The 17,476-nt window shown below is 35.9% G+C and overlaps 1 protein-coding gene across 2 annotated transcripts in view; it reads right to left on the reverse strand.

Annotated features, from left to right (window-relative positions):
- Window positions 1–5,754: 5,754 nt before the first annotated feature.
- The window catches only part of LOC150075097 (uncharacterized), a 118,209-nt gene continuing 106,487 nt past the window's right edge, over window positions 5,755–17,476 (reverse strand). For both annotated transcript variants that reach the window (XM_090388298.1, XM_090388297.1), the window contains exon 3: window positions 5,755–6,075. In XM_090388298.1, the coding sequence (XP_090244424.1) occupies window positions 5,813–6,075 (263 nt within the window). In that variant the 3' untranslated portion in view covers window positions 5,755–5,812. The remainder of the gene's footprint in view (window positions 6,076–17,476) is intronic.

Genomic DNA, 17,476 nt, shown 5'->3' on the forward strand with positions numbered 1-17,476 from the left:
CTATCGTATTCTGATATAGAGTGACTGATAGCCAACTAGTCTGTCCACTTATGAATGATAACTAGATTGATATTACAGATGGCTAGAAAAGGAAAGACGAGTTTTTCCTGTAACAGCTTCAGCCATGAAGCACTTGCTACCTTCCCAACGAGTTGCCTCATAATGCACTACTTAAAATACACATTGTTTTCTCTTCTAGAATGGGCAAGTTTGTTGAAATAGAACAATATCAAGCAAACAAGAATAAACTATGGATTTTTAAGCACTTATTTTCAGGTTATCCTACTCACCTTTCTCGTACTAATGTGGTCATGAAGATGTTTAGTTTGATTATCAAGTTCCCCAAATTATATTTGGGGAACTTGATTGTACCTGGTGCTGTAGTCGCAAAATTAGCAGAAGGTGTATTCTACGAACGTTATAATCTTAAACATTTTAATAATATTTGTTTATTAAAGTCTTTCAAAAACCAGAAAGTATACGTTATTCACCTAAAAAAAAAAAATCCAGAGGATATACAGCTACAGCGTATAGCCACGCATACCCTCCACTACAGCCCTGGTTGTGCCCTCATTGGATGTTTTCTCTTTGAGAAAGTTTGAACTTTTTACTCTCTCTATCCTCAAAAACACTATAAGAAAGTTTAGATTGCTTCTTACATTCCAAAATAAAACCTACCGCATGATTTTTCATTCAGGTATCTATCTGTCAAACCCTTCCTTAAATTTGCATACTCGTAAGCTGTGTAGTTCTACAAGATTACGTATAAGATATCAGCATTTTAAGATATGTTACACTATTATATTTAGTTTATGTAAACTTTTCAAAGCCTTAAATGTTCCGACCAGAGTTTTCATGTAGTACAAGAGAATTTCAGACTCTAGTTAGATGCAACGTCTTTCAATTTTCAAAATATATTTCAATACTGTATTTTCTAATAATGCTGGTGTCATCTTTGGCGCAGTTAAAAGAATAAAAAGAACGAATTTCATATCGCACACACAATGATTTTATTTAAGTCCCAAACACTACAGGTACCTCATCACATCGGCAGAGCGAGTCATTGGGGAACTGTACAAAACGTTTTTCTACAGGCAGAAGTACATTGGTACAGAAAGTTATAAATTGAAAAATAGTCACGTTAACTACAAGAAACAAAAAAAAACCAAACAAATAGTTGAGCCACAGACTATTAGTGAACATTAAAAAGATCTCTGTTTCGAATTACATTACTCAGTGGTCTGCTGGCATTTGAATTATGGGCATTCCTTCCATTTAAAAGGTATAAAAATGAACATCATTTTAAAATATACAATAAAAAAAAAGAAAATATAAAATGCGGATTAACGAATTATTATTACACAAAACACCATCTTGGCCTTTTAATTTGAGTTGGTTCGAAGGAAAGATTCGCTGAATCTTCCTCGATTTAAATATTTCATGTGGTCTGATTTCCACTCGTTTACTTCAAGTAAAAATTAATAACAAAAAAAATTAACCAAGACAATAAACAAGATAATTTTATAAAAAAAACAATTCAGTTATTGCTCTTATTTCAACAAAAGAAAATAGTTAACATCTGATGTTATTACACAAATTCCTTTTTTTTCTTTTTATGTTTTATGTAAGCTATCACATATCTACAAAATCACCCTAACTGTGATATTCTGTTAGATACAGCGCCGTCTACAGGCAATGAAATGAAACTGCACCTAAGTCATAATTTAAAAGTTCGTATAACAACACTAGAATGAATACATTACCGGTATGGAAAAGGATAAACTAATAGCAGTTCTATTTGACATTAAAGTTTCTTAATAAAACAAACCTATATCATTTGGACTACATCGCAGAACAAACTACATTGTACAGTAGCAAAATTTACGTATATTCTTAATATTTGTACTTGAACTCCTGAACAAGAAATATCCAGAGATATGGCCAGATGTCGACTCCCTTTGCCTTCACTTTCATCCAACCACTCAAAGACAAAAAACGTATGGAGTAGAAATGAGAATGTGCTATCAACGCTAAAAACAAAATTGTAATGATTTTTGAGAGACAGCGACCAGTGCAAGTAATCCAATGCTGAGTTTAGTGATAAAAGAATGTCGCTTTTTCTCATTGATTTGCACGTTAATGGCTGGTGCGTTCGTGTCATTACAGATGCATATGAAAATTGCACTGATTTATTGATATGCAGTTCAACCTCGTGGAGATTTTTAGCCAATAGTCAAAAAATTTTATTTTTAAATGAGATTTTTAGCCAAAAAGTCTTCTTTTTTTGAGATTTTTAGCCAAAAAGTCACAAAATTAGAATTTTTTAAATTTTGAGATTTTTAGCCAAAAAGTTATTTTATTTTTTTTTTAAATTTCATAGATTTTATATACAAGAATAATAAGAGTGTTGACAAATATTGCAAACTTGTAATACAGAGAATTTAAATTTCAAAATATTTCAATCGATATATATGAGTTCTTAATATTTTATAATAAGTTGTTATGATTTTGTCAAGAAGTTTATAATATTTAAAACAAAATTTTATCTCTTAAGAAATAAGAAAATGGTTAAAAATCATGATTTTCTTTAACGCTCTTCACACGTTATAAAAAACTCAAAATAAAGGTTTAAAATTTTAGATTTTCATGAGAAATTGCTAAACAAGACAAAGATATTTTGGAAGAAAAGTATGAATCCTAGATGTTGAATATATAAGTAAATAGGAGTGAAATACTCTACGTAATTTGCAATTTATTATTTTATTTATTATTATTAATGAAAGCACTGTTCAGTTAACCAAATGCAACCTTGTTCTTTTCGGAACTTTTTTAAGGTACCTCATCAAGTCAACTTACATTGACTCAATAAAAACAACAACAAAATAAAAATAAAATAAAAGGAATGTCTTAAGAAAGATCTTCATATGATGCAAGGAACAAACTTTTTTGTGCATGACCTTTAACAAATAAAATAAAATAAAATAAAATAATAAACCAAAACATTTGTTCAACAAGACATGACCTGCCACGGTTCTTCATAAATTATAAGAAATCTATAAAATTGAGAAGGGCATAAATAACTTTGTGTCTTTCTAGGACAAAGATACATCTTCTTAAGATAAACCGAAGGCGCAATAAACTTTTCTTTAATTTAGAACGGCACTATGATCTTAAATAAATCAAGACAGCAGCTAACAGCGACTATTTGCTTATTTCAGGATCGATTATGGAAAGGCTACATATCTCACACACAAGTATATCAAATTTCTAATTCCAAATATCAATAAATTTTAATATTGTTGCATTTTAAAAACTTAATATTGATGCCTTCGCATTTAGGATATTTGTGACTTCTTAGACTATGTTTGAATGTTACGTTAATTTATTCACAACTAGATAACGCACCTGTTTGCCTGTTATTCCTTAAATTATTTTTGGCATTCGACATCTGATTGGGCGCAAATTCTTAGACACAAAGGTAAGAGTTAGAGGTGAGACATTTTCACTCCAAAATGGACACCTGCCTAAACATTCGTAATCACAATTTCCACGTCTACAGAAGAGATGAGATAGGAACAAATAAACTGAATGTAGTCAGCATTTCGCGAGGTTTGCCACAATGAAGAAACAGTAGGAAGAATGGTCAGTTTTCACGCTATATTTGACACAGTTGGCCGCAAGATAGATCCACACAGAATAAAGGAGCCGAGCTGTGTACGTCCAGAGGCGTTTTACCCCCACTGAAGAACTCACAAATAGCCGCGAAGGTTGCATAGAAAGAGAGAGAGAAAAAAAAACTTCTAAAGCTGTTTATTTCGCGAATCTCTGACGGATTTATGGCGTATTGCATCACCCCTGTTGGACGGGAAGTTGTGGAGGCACTCCCAAATTAGCTAAACCTTGCCGTAAGTTACGGTATCTGGCATCTTCAGGGCTATAACTTTTCAGGTGACAAGCTTTGATTCCACTCTGCTCTATCCCTGTAGTTTGGGGGGGGGGGGAACGTTGGGATAGACATTTGGTTTGGGGAGTCTTCCAAAAGGCAAGCCAATGTCTTAGCTTCGACACTCTTCTTGGGAGGGGATAAAGAAAGAAATTTCATTTGCTGACCCGAGGAAACTTACATAACTACTAGGGGGTCCTTCGGCAATGGGGGATTTTAAAAGTCTTTATCTTCCCGTGACCAAATACTTTCTACAGTCCCTCGGGTAAGACATCGCCGAACATTCCGAACGTAACGTTTAAGAAGTGGTGAAGCAACAGCACGGCGAAGCTGGGACATGCATTTGCCCCTCCTCCTCCTAGTCACAGGCCTTAGGAACCGCATTTTCAGTAGCTTAATTTTTTTTCCTAGTCACGTTCTTTAAGCAGTGTTAAGAGATACTTAATTAAAAGGGCTGAATAGCAAAAAACGTAATATATACACAGAGTTCTCAGCGCCTTAACTGCTAGCATTTTTTCCATAAAGAATGTCCCTGAAGAATGACTTCTCAAAGTGATAAACCATCCTTATTCAGTTCAACAAACCCTTATCATTATTACACCCCTCGCCATATAAATCACTTTGTTATTTGTTAAAGAATCTTCTTAGTTAGCAGCTATCCTTCTCTTCATTTTAACTATCTGACGTATAACTAAAAACCTAAAACCGTCTTGCGTTTTCTTTAAACGTTAAAAAAATTGAAAGAATTTCCCTCAGATGAGTTTCTACTTCAACTGAAATTAAAATAGTTAATTTAGCACGAAATAGTTAATATAAGATATAAAATACTCATGAAACAAAAGTTACAGCTAAATAATATAAAGAAAAGTTGCAGCTAAATAATATAAAGAAAAGTTGCAGCTAAATAATATAAAAGAAAAGTTGCAGCTAAATAATATAAAAGAAAAGTTGCAATGGTAACTTAATATGAAACAAAAGTTACAACAATAACTTAATATGAAACAAGAGTTACAATAGTAACTTAATATGAAACAAGAGTTACAATAGTAACTTAATATGAAACACTAGTTGTAAATAGTGGTTGCAGTAACTTCATATGAAACAAAAATTGAAATATTAACAAAAAAAGACAATTTCTAAAATAGGGTAATATTTTTACTGAGATTTATATGAAACTCATGAAGCTTTCTGTCTAAATCAGTTAAAACCTGTACGTGTACCTTTTCAGCTAAAAATTACGCAATTTTGATTTCTGTGCGAGCTTAGCGGGTTCTATTTTTGAAAACGTATTTCGTTCGCTGAAAATATAAATTAAATTTAAAAAATATCTCGTTATTTAGGTATCCTACAGCCAAAAAGTGCCCAGTTGAACTGCATATCTATGCCACAACTTTCTGTGGCTATCTAATCCTTTGAAGTCCACGGGAGCTTCAGATATAGACTACGAATTGTACGATAAACGAAAAACAAACAAACAAAAAAGTCTAACTACAATATGTACAATTCTACACACAAAATTCACATCTTAAACAGTTAGGGAAGGTGTTGGAGCAGGCTACCACAAACTTGGATCCTAATTAAAACTGAATCTTAAGAATCTGTACGTTCACACGAAAACTTTGAATAGACAGATACACGTATATTATTGATACCCTCCCTACAAGTCCAGAAGATCCAAGTAGCGAAAAGTTTCTTGGCGATTTCATAAGTCTCTACTCGAACTCCTTCCCCGAACACTCAAAATGAAATCGTAAAACAGACCGCCTGAGACGGAGATAGTTTTCGATGGCGATCAATCTCACCGGCTGATATACTATTGCAGGAAAACAAAGAAACAGAACAAAACAGAAACAAAAAAAGAGAAAACCCTTATTGCGGTGGGCGATCAGGTAAATGTGTGAGTTCCGGTGGGGTGGGTCCCATAGCAAGACCAGCTTCGAGTTTCGCTTTATTTTCCTTCTTCCATTTCATCCTTCTGTTCTGAAACCAAATCTTGATCTGTCTCTCTGTTAGACATAAGGCATGTGCAATTTCTATCCGTCTCCTCCGAGTTAAATAGCGGTTGAAGTGGAATTCCTTCTCTAGCTCCAGCGTCTGGTACCGAGTGTAGGTCTGACGTCCTCGTTTTCTTTCTGAGAGAAGAAAAAAAACAAGAAAAAAGGAAAGTAGTGTGTTTATTATTATCGATTTCTAAGACGAATAGTCAAATGTAGAAAAATATTCAATAAAACTTGCTGATACTTTTAACCGCTCCAATTTTGTAATTCGGACATGTTTATACTTAAACAGTCTTAACAAAATGATGATTCAAAATGCGCATGATCCAATCAATAATTCAAGTTTATTAATACTTTTACTATCAGATAATTATAATAACTATAATAATAATAATAAATAATTATCAAAATTATAATAAATGAGAAAATTCCCAGCTTCTTAAATACATGCACGAACTTTCATCATCAGATTCGATGATATCCTTGTAATGTTTGAACGTCTAGGTTCGCATTTTAGATGTTAGTTTGAGGATTACTGCTGTAATACTGGAATAAATCCTAAGAAGAAGAAATTGCGTGTGTTCTGTAGCCAATTTCTAATTGCTGCATGAAAAACCCGAGTTTCGAGAGAAAAAACCATGCCACCCTCGCCTGAGATCAACTAACTCAGCCACGTTGTGAAAAAGACCCATACATTTTTCTCACTGTCATCAACGAGATTTCAACTCGAGTCTTTCTCACCCAGTATGGAGGAAAGGTGATGATTATACCTACTGAGCTACCGCGAGGGCTTGATGTTCACGTACATATTGGGACACAATCATAGTTCAACGATAAACACACCATCAGACCTTTATTTATGCCATGATATTTCATGCGAGGGTATACAGGATTCCACCCATGTGGTTTTGTGAGAATTGATTGATTAACATTTGAAGAGAAACAAGCTCTTTCGAGTTGGCCGGTTTTGACTCTCGCTTTATTATCAATGGAAAGAAAGTTTATGACATAATTTAAGAATATAATGATCAAATTCTTCCAACTTAATCTCTAATAGATAGCCATTTAAGAACAGAATGGAATTCGAACACAGCAACAGTATTTAGTCGTAGACAAACTGGGCAACTACCTAGTGGGAAATATTTGAAAATAAAAATTGAAATGTGAATAGCTAAATTTTGTCTATTTTTAGCCCGATGTTTTATTAATTTTTATTGTTGAAAGAAGTGGAAAAAGTTGGAATTCTTGTCCAAAATTGTAACATAATTTAGAACAGGCCCTAAATTCCATATGAAATTATGCAAAAATGTTTAATTTAAATAATAAATTGCTTCCTAGAATTGGCGTTTCCAATTTAGAATTTTTTTTTTTGCTTAAATAGACAACAAACTCTCCAAGTGAATTTATAACCTTTTTATTAAATTAAAATTGTTGGCTGGAGAATATTTCTCATTAATACTTGATTTAAAAAAATAAATAAATTGTGGCTTCGATTAAATTTCGATGTTTTTTTAATATTTAAAATTTTATTATTAAACTTTGATATTTTTAATTATTTTTTAATATTTATAAAATAACACAATTCCAGCGTTATTTTAAAAAATGGGGAAGAAAATTCTCGACCAAGGAAGCGTAGATTTTTCTTCCACAGCTAGGGTTTTTCGCCTTTCTTCTTTTCAACCTCTCCACTTTTTCTTTTCAAGCACTAAAACTATTAGGGACAATTAGTTTATTGCTCTCTTTAACAACTTCTTGGGGACAGTGAGTAACGTGGACTAAAGGCCTGACGTAGCCCAGTGGTCAGGAGCGAGAGTGCATCGCACGCGTTCCTTGAGTGGACCGGGGTTCAAGCCCGTGACTACTAAATACGATAAATATTTGTATTGACGATTTATTGTAAACTCTACTGACTTGGTTGTCGTGCCGGAGTATAAACAGAAAAATTTATTTTTATTTTACTCAGAGTCTGTAAATAGAATTGAACAAATGCTTGCAATAAAACTTTAAATCTTTGGGCGATGGAAGAAAAAACAAACCAACAGGGAAGTACAGTTAGCTGGGGGCAGAAACCTGCAGTCGTTCAATCTACTTAATCGCACGCTAATTTTCCTGATTAAAATATATCGTTTGAACTTCCGATAAGAAAAAAATTAATTAAAACGTCCGGATAGTTTAATTATCCTTATTAATTATTAGTTTTAATTAAACTATTATTAACGAATGAAATTGAAAACATCTCCGGAAAATTATGATTTCAGATTTCTGTACATAAACATTTTGTTTCATTTAAATGTTCTGTGTTTGTCTGCACATAAATAGTGTAGGAAATTTTGAGGAAATTTTTGGTTTTTGGTAATTAGGTTTCAAGAAAGATGGGAGTCAAATTTGAATTTAGGAGACAGGGCTATGGAAAGGGGATGATGTGCAGCGGGTGCAGCACACCGTGGTCCCGACGTAAGGGGTCCAAAAAGTACTGGGGGTGAGAATATTAGGAGGAGGATACCGAAATGGATGACTGCGGAGCTGGCTGGTCAAATAAAGCAGAAAAAGATAGACTGGGACAGTTACAGAGCGACGAAAAGCTGAAAATAATTGAATTGAAATGTATTGAACCATTGGGGTTAATTATGAAGGCATCTTTGAACTTAGGGAAGTTTCCTTTGGAATAGAGAAGTGCTAATGTATTGCCAATACATAAAAATGGTTCGAAGAGTGAAGTTGGTAACTAAAGATCGGTTAGACTGACTTCAGTGGTGGGAAAAATCTTAAAGGCAATGATTAAGAGCGCAATCCACCGATATTTAGATAGATAGGGCATTCTGAAGAACACGCAACATGGCTTTGTTAAGGGTAAATCATGTTTAACTAAATTAGCAGGCTCTTTTGAACAGTTACTCATCAGCCGGATTTGGATTTTAGCAAGGCATTTGACTCGGTCCTCCATGAGAGGTTACTGTATAAGCTTGAACAGGTTGGGATTACTGGTAAGATTCTAGGATATACTGTTGGGTTGCTGCAGAGCTGGAGGCAGAGGGTTGTGATTAATGGATAGTCTTCAGATCGGTAACGTCAGAGTGGGGTCCCTCAAGGATCGCTTCTTGGACCTCTGTTGTTTCTCATTTTCATAAATGACATCGACGAAGGGATAGAAGGCATGATGTCAAAATTTGCAGATGATGTAAAGATTGGCAAAGTCGTTAATAATCAGCGCCAAGCAGCACTTCTTCAGGATGATTTGAACAGACTTCAAAGATGATCAGAGAAGTGCCAGTTATGTTTTAATGCTGCTGAATGAAAGGTCTTACACTTGGGGAACAGGAACTCACCAATAAATTATACACATGGGGTCGAATTTAAAACAACGGAAGAGGAAAGGAATCTGGGAGTTACGACACGGGCAGATTTGAAGTTTTCAGAACAGTGTAAACTAACCATACAGATACAATCCACTGACGGTTCATAGCCTTTAGTGGCTAATCGGATTCATAAATTCGTTGTTCATGTTGGCACATGACCGAGTATAAACAACTATCCTAGTTGTTTGCGCAGTCCTCAGACAGCGAAGAAAAGGGTCTTATCATTAAAAAAATAATACTCTTCAGGAGATTGAAGAATACAATCGATGGCTTCTCCATCATTAAACGAAATAAAAGAGTGATAGAACAAACGTAGACTATCGGAGGCAACATAATTAAATTGTGCCTTCAAAATACATTACCTGTCTACCAATCCATCTCCTCGGATTAATTTTATTCCAAGCAGGTCCGTATCAATGACAATTGCATCCTTTCACATCACACATTCTCCACGCTTTCTTTTCACCGACTTTTCTTTTGTTAAAGCAATACTGATCTATCGCAAAGGACGAGAATCCAAAGTCATAAATAACGTGGCTCTTTTCTCATTTGGGTGTCTGTGCGTGCGGGGCCCCCTTATTCCAAAGGCAAGATGATCAAATGCCGAGCACTAAGTAACTCCTTTGTGATTACTATGTGTCAGGCGCAGCAAGAGAAATAGAAAGACTGAAATACCAACACCTGGCATGAAGAGTGACTTTTCGCATGCCCATGTCTTAATTTAAAGATTTATCTAAGACATTTATCGTCATTCCTATTCTCTTTCTCTCTTCCTTGATCCATAAACGTTAGCCAATGCTGGAGAACAATCATTATTCAGTTTCACTTTGGGTTATTCCACCAATCAAATTGAGCAGAACACCATCTATTCCACCGCTTATTTGTCACGACGTCTACGAATTCATACAACTAGCAAACTTTTGAAGAAGGAAAGAAGAAAAAAGAGAGAAGATGAAAGCAAATAATACACAAGGTACTATACGTCATTTATGACAGCCAAACTCACTTTCGCCTTCATCTAGGACGGGTCCCATTTATCATCTAAACAAGCGATCAATACAAAGCTGACTTAAAGACAAGCTGACTGTGAAAGCGAATAAATTCTGGCGTAGCCAAAAGTTTGGTTAAAGTATGCTCAAGAGATTAAACTCAGAACTTCTAGACTATAGGAAATGTGTCAAGTGAAACAATACAGCCCTTTATTCCCTCGATATAACTACTCGTATTATTCGGTTAAACAAGCTAGATGGCGTAACGAATGGTATACAAAGTGCACGTTGTCTATCCCCCCCCATCCTCTGTCCATTATAAAGATCACCCAGTAACGCTTCCTTTTGTTAAAACAGGGAACACCTGCGTTGTTTCCTGCCTGCTACGAACTGCAGTTTGCCAAGGGGTCGATGCGCTGCGCGCGCTGTGGTGCATCCAACAATTCACCAGAAAGCTGGGTGGATTACGCTGAATATTTATGTGCAGACCCAACTTTCTAATAGTCATAAGACCGTGTAAACAGTGAGATCAACTTTATAGACTTTATGAATTTGCATGCAAAGGAAATTATACAGAACAGGGTTCGGCTTTGTGTTAACAGACCGAGTGCGTATTAATTAATAGGATCGGAAGTAAAAGATAGAAAGTAGGCAGCTAGAGATAGATAAAACTCTTCGAGTACTCACATCCTAAAGGAAAAAGACTTTCTTCATAAGTAGTCTTCAATTGATGTATGAACTGTAAGATCTGAAGATTTTCTTTAACTCCCTATATGGTCTGAAAGATCTGATGAGTTTACTTTAACCCCCTAAATGATCTAAAAGATCTGATGAGTTTACTTTAACCCCCTAAATGATCTAAAAGATCTGAAGACTTTTCTTGGTTCAAATTCCGTTAATAATGCGAGGAATTTTTAGGACTTTTTTGCACACCGTAGCTGAGTTAGTCAGTCTCAGGAGAAGTTTCATGGTTTTTCTCCCGGACACTCAGGTTTCTTGGAAATCGTACAATCTTGTACTCTCACCGGGATTGACAGATGATCATGAGTCAGACAAATGAGTCAAAATTCGTGAATGGATGGCAGATAGAGTGACCCAGACTTTGTTGAAAAGGTTCTGTGGTCAGACGAAGAAAGCAAAATACTGCTTCAACAAGATGGAACTTGCCAACAATGTGCTGATATTTTTTGGATCAATGCTTTCCTAAGGCTTGTTCAATCCCTACCGATGGAACAGCTTTGCATGAAGAGCGTGATGTTTGAAGGCTTGTGGATTATCATGATTTGTTCGCCAAGAATCAGGACAGAAGGGTTTTTCTCAATTAGATGAGAACGTATGAGTTCTCAGAAACCTGCTTTCTGTAGGCAGTCCTCACAAAACCTTCCTAGGACTTTCTAGGACTTAAAAAATTGATGTATCTGCCCTGTCAAATAACCTTTCAAGTTTCTTGAGCACAGATTGAGATGGTAGGCCAGGCTTATCTTTCGGCACAGCGGTCCATCGCAGAGTGTGAATTTTTCAGAATGCAGTCAGCAAAATTTACGAATATTTTTAATAAGAATGAATAACTTCTTGGGTTCAAAATGGCTCTTGCGATAGTGAAATTGTATCCAACGATTTCATTCAGCCATCTTACAAACCAATATTCAAGCTATCTGATGACAATTTGATGTTGATGAGCAAACCTGTGAGGCATTTAAAGTGCATATTTCGCTGTTTATATTCTCTCTCTTCATTTTCTTTCTATCTATCCGTCTGTCCAGTAAACAGAAAAGACTTTAAAGGGAATCCATAAAAGTAGATTTAATAATTAACTTAGAAACTGAACTTTAAATGTCCGATAAAGAAAATTAAAACAACTTCCCACTTTCTCTCTCTGTGCAGCTGTTTGTCGTATCTTCGTTTCCTGCTGACAGCTTCGCCATTGGCCCCAGAAGAACACACAGAAGATGGTTGGGGACTTCATTATCTTCAGGTATCTGCACATGACAAAGTGTTGCTGCCAGCTCGTGAAGTATTAAGACCCCGGTTGATTAACACCTTCCTCAACATGCCATTACATTTTACCGATTAATGCAAATTAAATCCCCTTTTTCGTAGAGATTAATGAGACAGCTGTCGAAATCGCACTTCGCATTACTGGTTACCAAATCACGGGGTATTAGGAATTCCTTCGTGTTGAAAGCAGAGCTGGTTCCTCTCTCGCGTCTGCCGTAATAACTGCTCGGCCGATTAGTTCTTGCTAAATTACTTCACAAATCAATGTCTGCCTCTCATTTGAGGGAAGTGCAGCTAGGGAGAGATGGTGGCGAACTGCAAAACTTTTCTTTCCGAAATGCATCTTGGTTTAATGAAATTTCTACAAATTACTCCCCAGCGAATGCAATTAAAACAAGTAGACGTTAGAGAGCTTCCGGTTGTTGGAGGAAATAGGGAAAGATGGACTGAGAGGGGTTCTGGGGGGACGAAGAGAAATATCAAGTTCGACAATTAACACATAATTGAGTTATCATCTTTCTGTAGTTTTCAGTTATGGCTTTATTAATTTTTAAAATACGATAAGCACTCATATTTTCTGAGGAAATGGAAGATGGTTCTCTCACGAGTGAATGTTGGCGATTATGTTGTTATCTAAGCTACTTAACCGCTTACTTTTGTGAATAAAATGGTTATTTTTTTCTCAATTGTACTCCATCCCATGATGACAGAAAGAGGGAGCTCATTCGGTTTCTATTTTTGAATCTCAGGTTGTTGTCCCTTTTTCCATCTTCTGATATTTCTTGCAATTTCCCTTCTAGGACTAACCACTGTGCTCACTGGTAGCGCAGTGGTTATAATTACCACCTCCCTACCGGTGGAAAAGTCCCCGTTCGAATTAACCAAACGAATAATTCAATAGGAATTATTTTAGGAATCATTGAATGCTTTTCTACCTATATTGAAAGTACTCTCTGGTGAGGCTTTTCTATATTTCGAAACCCAAGTTTCCTCGATCAACAGATGCCTTAGAGCAGGGGGGGCTCTAATTAGGGACAGTTAAACACAACTAAAACTTCGAAAATTATGTAATATCTTCCCCACCATTTTTGGTGGTTCTCAAGAGCCCTGGACTGTAAATCCCTTCATCCCTTTCATCGTCACCGAAACGGAACGCATGAAGTTTAGCTCTTTCATGTAGACTTTGATCTTAACTCCAATCGCCAACAAAATGGATATGTCTCTGTTAGTGGTAAGGATTTATTACAGTCCACTGTTGTGGGATGACGGAGGGAGTCATTATTAAGGATGTCGTACTTATCTAAGTGCAGTGTCATTTAATTCCGGATGTACAATGGTACTGCACTTCCCTAATGATCAAGCATCGATTTCCAGACATCTAATGAATGTTCTACATCTTTAGCAACAAGCAGTGTTTGAATTCTAATGCAAACAGTTAAACCTTTTCGTTAGAGTTTTCCACTTTCTATTTGCGTTTTTCGCATTTTTGAATTTCAAATTCTGGACTGCATATTGTAGACACTAAAAGCATTAACATTTTCCAAAAAATATAAGTAAAGTGATGTTTGAAGACGAAAATAAAAAGGCCTGAAAGTAATTCGGTATAAGGCCATGAGGATTCAGTGTATAAAGTCTGCAAACTGTGTTTATTCTCTGGTTAGTTTAGCTATTTTCCGAAATTAAACTGCAGATCGAAACCGATTAACTCGGCCACGATCTGTAAAAAATAAATATAAGTTTATTAAAGTTACTTCCGTCGTAAAAGGCTATATTTACAGGTAGTTCTCCTCTCGTGTGACCTAAAGGAAGAAACAAAGAAGAGTTTCCTATTCTGGATATTCAAGTTTTCATCCCGGAAATGCATATACACTCCATAAAAGTCTGGAGTCACAGCGTATGACAACGGTTTTCGTTTGTTTTCTTTTTAATTAGCTATGACAATATAAAAAACAACACATTACAAAGCATTTACAAAGCTTTTATTACATAGAAAAATTTACAGCTAAATATTGAAATGATTAATATTAACTATATTGATTTTTCATCAAAATATCCTCCACGAGATTTTATCGCTGCTTTACACAGACGTGGCATTCTGGTGATTAATTTCATAATAGTGTCTATAATAGACTGATAATAATCTTGACGACTAACATTCTTCCAAGAGATCTGCAAATTTCTCCATAAATTTTGTGAAGATGGGTAGACTTCACGGACTTGATGGTCCAGATGATCCCATAAAAGCTCTGTTGGGTTTAAGTCAGGCGACTGGGATGACCACACCATAATTTGCAATACTCCTTCCTGTTATTCAGTTGTTAGAAAGTCCATACAGAGCTTAGAGCTGTGTTTCGATTCATTGTCTTGTAATATAAAATTTCTTCAACAATGTTGAAGTCCAGAGGGTATTGCATAATGTTCAAGAATGTTTTTATAGCCTCCTTTCTTAAAATACCTTAAATTCTGACGAAGTCACCCGATCCAGAAACACAGAAGCAACCCCAGATTATGATGGAACCACCAACGTGCTTGATTGTAGGCACTGAACAATGCGACACCATTTTTTTCTTCAGTTGACTGTCGCACATACACTCTACGATTGGATCCAAAAACTTCTTTGTAGTCGTCCATTAACAGTACGTTTTCTACTCTTCAACAGTCCAATGGTGTTTCATTTTCCGGTTTTAATATGGACTTTCGGACCGCAACATGGCTATGAAGTCCTGTTTGCTTAAGACAATGAATGTAGACACAGGAGTTTCTCTGTTCCTATTGAACTCAGCTTGGATTTCAGGTGCATTAAGTCATCGATTAGAAATCAGTATTATGGTCATCTGGTGCTGATCGTGGTTTGTCCCTTTGAACTGCCAGTCTTCTTGACTCGTCGAATGATAGTTTGTGCTCCTTTAAATGAAACTCTTAGTTTTTGCCAATACTTCTCATGGAATAACTTTCTTTAGATAGAGTCATAACAGTACTTCCTTTTTTCAACACGCCGTTCCTTATTTCTTGCCATGTTCATCACGAAACCCACAAAACTAACACCAAACTCTTTCTGAATGATGGGTGTTCAAAGTTACAACTCTTTCTCCTCAATTTACTCCAACACAGCTTTAGCTGTCCAGAAGCTTACCGGAAACACAAAGCAAAAATTATATTTTTGCTTTGTGTTGAACAGGGACTCAATCTGAATTATTTGTATTAATGTTAATTGTACATCAGCAGAATTTCACTAATTGCCACGGCTGAAGGAAAAAAATGTTAAATTTCTGGAATTTGTCAACTTTTTTAAACAAAACACGTGCTTCTTATTTGTTTGAGAAATCTCCTCGTGTTGTTTTAATTTTTGTTTTTAATTAAAGCTGGAAGCTAAACCTGTAATTCGGGTATTCATTCGTCTAACGAGGAGTAGTTACAATTCTATTAAAAGATAAGATTAAAGTAGGATTGGCGACTGTTGCTAAGGCTCTTTGGAAGCAGAAGAAGCCCCGGTTTTAATTCAAATCCATAAGCATTATCCTTTAATGAATCCAAATAATAAAAAAAAATCTGTGTGTTCGTGCGTACATACAGAGGGTGTATACGTATATAATAATGGTTCATTTGACATGGCGTTATGCAAGGAGAGGATACTGGGCAGATGGTCAATTACTCTTCTGAGCAAAGTGCTCTCAACGGAATAAACCATTACCCTAATGATACCCCTTCTCCATCCGTGATCTCTTCCGTTATTGATTGAGGCTGTTTTCTTTTCTTATTTAAGCCCTAGAAAGAAAGGGGAAAAAAAAACGAGCGCGCAACTTTTCCTTAATGAAGGCCAAGCAAACATTATAAGTTATTTCATTACAGCATCAAAGAACGAGTTGGAAGAAAGTGTTGGAAAGAAGAAGACACAACAAAATGCCTTAATTTTTGTTGATGGATATTCAATCCAGAGAGGAAAGTTTAAAACACTTGATTCTCTTATCATTTGAGCGAGAGTACAGTGTTTATTTTTTGAGACCAAGCCAGCTTTGTTAATTAGTTAATTAACAAAGTATAGTTCCTTTGGGTGTACTTTGAATGTTGGCTTCCACTGCTATGGTTTCTACTCATTTATTATACAACGCACTTATTTACATCTTTTAAGAAGGGCTTCAATAAACGCTAATTTCTTTGGATGCTTAATAGTTCTGATTCAACAAATTAGCAGCTGTCTTAATGTAATCCCATAGGAAACTCCATGGGATTAGATCTCATCGGTAGTGAGCTACTAACCAATTATATATCAGCAGTTTTATTTGTCAAGTAATGTCTCTACTATTATGACCAAGAAACAAAAATAATATTGAAAAGTCTGTTTTTTAAAAGACAAAGAATTGCTAAGATAATCTTCGTGATACCCTTCAGGAGAGTACCCAATGATTTCGGCCTTTTTCTCTATTCTTCCTCATTAGCCTGACAGTCCAGGTACACTAGGTTCTAACCTTTTGACTCTTGGAAACAAATACTGTATACGAAGTTCCTGGTGTACTCAAAAAAGAACCTACAAAGAGTGGTTGATGTCAAGGCTTCAACTCCAATTTGCGAATGAGCTGCCAATGTCCCTCTACCACCACACAATCTAAGGAATAGTAGGAGGTGTAAACAGGCCTATCACGTGACAACGAATTTCTTTGTGAAAGAATGAGATTCGGCAGTAATGGTTAAAAGAAGAAATCTTCCTCTTTTAAATTTGCCCAACTTCGTATAACGTTTAACAAAAGGCCAAAAAGCAGGAGACACCAGGAAAGTCATGGCCGATCGAATCAAAATCCCACGCAATTGCAATTGAATAAGCTTAAGAATGATAGAAGCAAAGTCCTCAAAACAGAAAATTCATCAAGATGTGGAAGACTAAACTGACTAGAACCAGCCAGCACACACCGATGTATGGCTTTGACAATACCCACATCCGGAGTCGACTATTTGACATGAAGGCTGTGTAATATTGCTCATCCCTCCACATGGCATCTACTTCCACTGATCATGGTCCAAGGACGCAGGCTACTCACTCCTGTAAACGCGTACAGATCTAAACACCCGACGCGCGAATTCGTAATGCTGCTCAGCATACATCTTGTTGAAACCTTTTTTCGCGCGTGACACAGTGATTACAATCCCCGTCCTCTTCACACCGGGTGGAAAAAAACCTGATTCCCGTTAGTGATGCGA

This window comes from Mastigoproctus giganteus, chromosome 14 (genome assembly GCF_048544385.1).
Source record: "Mastigoproctus giganteus isolate SK-2022 chromosome 14, ASM4854438v1, whole genome shotgun sequence".
Lineage (NCBI taxonomy): Eukaryota > Metazoa > Arthropoda > Arachnida > Uropygi > Thelyphonidae > Mastigoproctus > Mastigoproctus giganteus.